The sequence below is a fragment of the Poecilia reticulata genome, linkage group LG19 (genome assembly GCF_000633615.1).
Source record: "Poecilia reticulata strain Guanapo linkage group LG19, Guppy_female_1.0+MT, whole genome shotgun sequence".
NCBI lineage: Eukaryota > Metazoa > Chordata > Actinopteri > Cyprinodontiformes > Poeciliidae > Poecilia > Poecilia reticulata.
This window is the reverse complement of record NC_024349.1, coordinates 26,760,130-26,765,371: the sequence shown is the minus strand read 5'-3', so window position 1 is coordinate 26,765,371 and position 5,242 is coordinate 26,760,130. Positions and strand designations below refer to the sequence as shown.

At 41.0% G+C, this 5,242-nt stretch overlaps 1 protein-coding gene across 2 annotated transcripts in view; it reads left to right on the top strand.

Annotated features, from left to right (window-relative positions):
* ryr2a (ryanodine receptor 2a (cardiac)) overlaps positions 1-5,242 on the top strand; it is a 157,389-nt gene that overhangs the window by 59,224 nt on the left and 92,923 nt on the right. For both annotated transcript variants that reach the window (XM_017310781.1, XM_017310782.1), the window contains exons 25-29: positions 1,542-1,712; positions 2,126-2,271; positions 2,415-2,529; positions 2,959-3,119; positions 4,597-4,756. In XM_017310781.1, coding sequence (XP_017166270.1) covers positions 1,542-1,712; positions 2,126-2,271; positions 2,415-2,529; positions 2,959-3,119; positions 4,597-4,756 — 753 coding nt within the window. The remainder of the gene's footprint in view (positions 1-1,541; positions 1,713-2,125; positions 2,272-2,414; positions 2,530-2,958; positions 3,120-4,596; positions 4,757-5,242) is intronic.

Below are 5,242 nucleotides of genomic sequence, written 5' to 3'. Positions count from 1 at the left end.
ACTTCAGAAGATGAGCTTTAACCTAACAGAGCTCTGTGGTTCCTCCTGTCAGTATGAGAGTCAGGGTGAGGAGGCGCCATGTTAGGAAGACAAGTGGAAGCTACAGGATCTTCAGAACAAACAGGTCATGATGCTGGGCTACTGATTATCCCTCTGTCTGGACACAGGATCAATAGAACCAGTTTAAAAGCTAAAATTAATTATTATATGCCAGACATGGAAAACCGGGATGCACTCCATGCCATGATGTTCAGGATTTAGGTCTCATGGCACCTCAAGGTGTCAACATTGCAGCCAGTGGGCTGAGGGAGGAAATACAGCTTTATTCTGTAGCAATTCAAGAGCTACCAGCTTTTAGCGCTTCGCAAAAAAATTCATCAGCACAGAAACTTTTTGTCATAGTACCCCCAAGAATTTAAAACTACTTTCACCCGATTATTATACATTCACATTTGTACAGCATGGAACAAATTGTGTCCCGTATGGGTTCAATACAGGACGGGTGGCAACCCTTAACTGTAGCGTCTATTTTATGTGCCTTATAATGCGGTGCGCCTTATATATGAAAAACGTTTTAAAATAGGCCATTCATTAAAGGTGCGCCTTATAGTGCGGAAAATACGGTACACAAAAAGTGAAAGAATAAAACATTTATCTATTATACTGGGAACACTGGTCACAGGCTTCAGTCTGCTGGTCACACTGGGAGAACTCAATGACTTCTGAGACGTCCTGGTTCACAGGCTAAAGCCAAGAATAAAAGACATTATCCAAAAGTAAAATAAAAAATACATACGATATATGTTTTGTATACGTTTCCTTCACATTCATAAAAAGCCATTTCCAGCATGTTGGGCTCTGACTAGTAGCATCTTTATAGCTAAATACCGACATGGAGAAGCTGAGCTGGAAACAGACTGAAGACCAGCAGCTCCAGCTCTGATCCTGACTGACCTTTACTCACTAAATCCTCTGGTTTTTAATGAACTTCTCCTCCAACAGCAGTTTCTCATCAAACAGTGTGAAAACATTAGCTGCTACTCTAACAATCAGCGGTTAACTTCGGGCCATTAAGCTACATAAGAAATATTTTTTGGTTGTTTAGAAGCGAATTTCTGGCTGCAAAGTCAAGTAATTCTCATCTTTACCTGGGGAAGGTAATCCTAATGAATCCAGTTTGTTTCGTAAAACGGTTTAAACAAGTCCACATAGCACAGAACTTAAGGAGCTCCGATCGCCCTGCTGCCACATAGAAGATGGCGGACGCCTTTATGTACGACTCAGCGCTCCATGAGGAGCCCTCTACTGCGCATGCGGGACACTTTCAGGTCGTTGGCCCTTTCACACTGCAGAACACATACAGGTTGCATATATGTGGAAGTGTGAACGGCCACAGGAAAAAAATCTGAATTGGGTTACTTCAGGCTGCAGTGTGAACACATAAGTTGTAGAGTGTTTTCAATGCAAATAAATATTAAAACTTGAATAAACTTTGCAATGATAATTCCAAGTTGTTTAAAACATAAACTTTTGTGTTCCAGGTGACCAGGATGGATGGAACAGTGGAGTCGTGTCCCTGCCTTAAGGTCACCCAGAGGTCATTTGGTTCCCAGAACAGTTACAATGACATCACTTTCTACAGGCTGAGCATGCCTATAGAGTGCGCTGAATCCAGATCCCCGTCTTATGGCAGCCTGTTCTCACCGAAGAGGGTAACAGATACGACCATTAGATCAGCCATGCCTTCCACCAATCAAGACCTGCTGCCATCATGATTCATCATAGTTGTTCTACATCATCATTGATCATTAACTAACTATTTTGCTTAACATGTAAATTTGCCTTATGCATTACCTTCTTTTTTGCAAAAATCCCAAGTCTGATAAAGGAACACATGTATTTAGTTTAAACGGATCTATGAAGAACTATTGGCATTGGACATTTCACCTCACCATCAATAGACAATATCTCTATTATTCCTGTAAACTGGTTCGACATCTAATTTCAACCACTTTCACTGCCTAAACTTGACATTTACTCAGTTCCTCCATTATCTCACTGTTAGGATGGACTGCTGGCTGCTCCCAGCCCTGATGTGTTCTATTGCCTCTCTCTCTCTCTGTAGGAGCTGGAGGATTTTGAAACTGTGTCAGACTTTGAAGTCTTGTTGAAGTCATCTCATGGTCCCAATGGTCCCAGTGGACATGACAGAGATGAATTCAACAACCACAAAGACTACACCCAGGAGAAGCCCGCCAAGCTAAAGCAACGGTAACCTGCCTTGTCTTCAAATGTTATCCTTCAGATGATTAAAATTATCATTTTAATTGGACTCATTTTTGGGAATATAACTTTGTTCCTGTCTTTGTGTGAGTAATAAAATGGAAACTGAAGCCAGTGATGTGATTTGTCAGGTTCACACTGAAGAAAAACAAGCCAGACAACAGCTGTCCATCATCTGCTCGCCTGTCAGAGGAAGTGGCGGTCGAAGACAGAGAGGGCTATGAAGTCCTAATGCAAGCTTCTGCTGTAAGACGACCAGACCTGCTTCTTCCTATCAGCAATGGCCTTATGACTCAAATTCAATCAGAGATGCACACGCTTCAAGAACTCTATACCCCATAGTGCAATACAATAGAACAGCAATGCTCCCACTTCACATTTAAGACAGTAGCACACACTTTGATCACCAGATGAGCCCAACTTCCTCAGATCTTTTGGACAGGAACATCCTGCCTCATAATTATCCTTCTCATATGCCAAGAAATTTACACAGGCACACTGCTGCAACTGTCACTCAAATACTACAGCAATGACCCAAGCAGACCATGATTTAATTCGTTACATAACTGAAATGATTTCAATGATCAGTGTGGTCTGTTTGTGAATTGTTGTTTTGAGGCTGTTAAATGACAGCAGGTAAAGATGAGCTGACTGAGCCTCTCACTCCCTGTGCAGTACTACTACTCAGTGCGGATCTTCCCTGGTCAGGAGCCCAGCAGTGTGTGGGTTGGCTGGGTTACCTCTGACTTCCATCAGTATGACCCGAGCTTTGAGCTGAACAAAGTCCGAACTGTCACCGTTACCTTGGGAGATGAGAAAGGAAAGGTTCACGAGAGGTTAGTAAAGTCACACACTTTGTCACAGATTTGTTGTTAAAGTAGCGCTGTTCTCCTGCCTCTAATAACTCCATCTCATCTAAATACGTTTTAGCCTTCATCAAGTCTAAATATGTCATACCAGTACTGTGCATGGAAACCATTAAAAAAGTTTAATATTTACCAATTATTTCAGAAAGTTAAACTCATATTATGCAAATTTAAATATACAGCTTAAAATATTTCAACCTTTATTTTTCCATGTGAAGCCTGCCCAAATTCTTGAATGGATTTTTTCACAGACCTGTTGCTGGTTCACCTTTACCTCCCACAATTTTTCCCTTTCACTCAACTAATTATGACCCAGTTGTAGCTACTACTTAGATTTTTTGAGAAACTAAAGTTTTTGCTGCCTTTAAGTCTTGAACATCAAAACTACAAGAACTAAAGGCTTAAAATATTTCACTCTAATGAATCTATATAATTTAAGTTTTATTTTCTGAAATGAGAGAAAAACTACATTCAACTTTTAGATTCAACAATAGAGCTAACCTATAAGAGTTCTATCTTTTTCATAGTTTATGATTTCTAGAATTTACATAACCATGAAAGTTTTTGATTTAAACAAATCAACAAAGCTTTTCCAAAAAGCATGTTTACACTGGGAGATCTGTTTAGTTTAGTTTAATGTGCAGAGAATGGAAAGGGGACATGCGAAGTCACAGGAAAAGTAGCGCTGTTCTCCTGTGAATTGGCCTCTGAATGGCAGCATTGACAACTAATAACCTGCATATTTGATACCAGGTTTATCTCTACACTGGTTTCTCAGGTGCCTGTTTACAGCTGTTTATATTCGGCATGTGAGCCTAGATATTTTGGCTGAATCTCCTAGATTCTCCATCCATGGTCTTTTCATCAGAACACAGCAAGAAAAGAGTCAATGACTGCATAGGCTGGCCTTCTGATCTCATTATAGTCTGTCTCATGGTTTTAATGCTTTTGATCCACATGTAAAAAATGTCCTAAAGAGAGCAAACGCGAGCCTTAAATAAAAGTTGTATTTTAACATTTATTTTAAAACAGGCTATAAGAAGTTTTCATAGATTTCCTTTAAGCTTTGTAAGAATGTTTTAAAGCTTGCGTTGCTTATAATTTTTGTGTCATTATTGTAATAAAAAATTGAATATTTTAGAGATTACATGATTAATGAATAATCTCTGGTTCTCAGTCAGGCTCTACGCAGTCTCAGTGTTTGCAATCTTCTCTTTCCCAACATCTGGATGTTGTGTACAGTACAGCTAGGATGTGTTTCAATATTTGTCCAAAAATCTGTTCCATGTTTTATTCATTTAGTGATAATGAATAAACTTAAGTCATTCAGAAGTAAGAACAACAAGAATTTTAGTTCCTCTATACATTAGTCTGTTTCGGATTGTTGGTGGGGGGGTTTAATCCTGATGTTAATCTAAAATGTCCTGTCCTACTAAATGTCCTGCAGCATAAAGCGCAGTAACTGCTACATGGTGTGGGCTGGAGAGAGCAGCAGCCCAGGACAGGGCAGGAACAATAACGGCCTGGAGATCGGTTGCCTGGTGGACACAACAAACGGCTTGCTGTCCTTCACAGCCAATGGGAAAGAGCTCAGCATGTACTACCAGGTACACACAGTTCAATCTGGAAAGACTCAGACGGACAGAAAGGGGAACAATTAAAAGATTTAATGACAGGAATGAATAACAGTTCTTTGGCGCTCGGACCCCGGCAGCTAATTCGAGCTGAGATTTGAAGTGAACTCGATGAATATCCCGATAACTGATTAGGGATGCTCTCCCCCAAAAAAGGGGGCCGACGCCCGAGGAAAGGTGATACCTAAAACTTGAGTGCAGACTTGGGGATGCAGGGAGAGAAGTACAGTACGGGCTGGCAGCCAATGGAGTGCAGAAGACTAGAGGGTGAGAAGCTGGTAGGAGGAATTAAATTTCATTGATGGGGGGTTTTCATGAGATCGTGATGCCCCACCAGAGAGGCGACGTGGAACATCACCTCTGTTTAGTTCCTTAAGGCTCTGGATGTTGTAGGGTTGTGTTGGCTCACGCGACTCTGCAATATCGCATGGACATCGGGGGCAGTTCCCCTGGATTGGC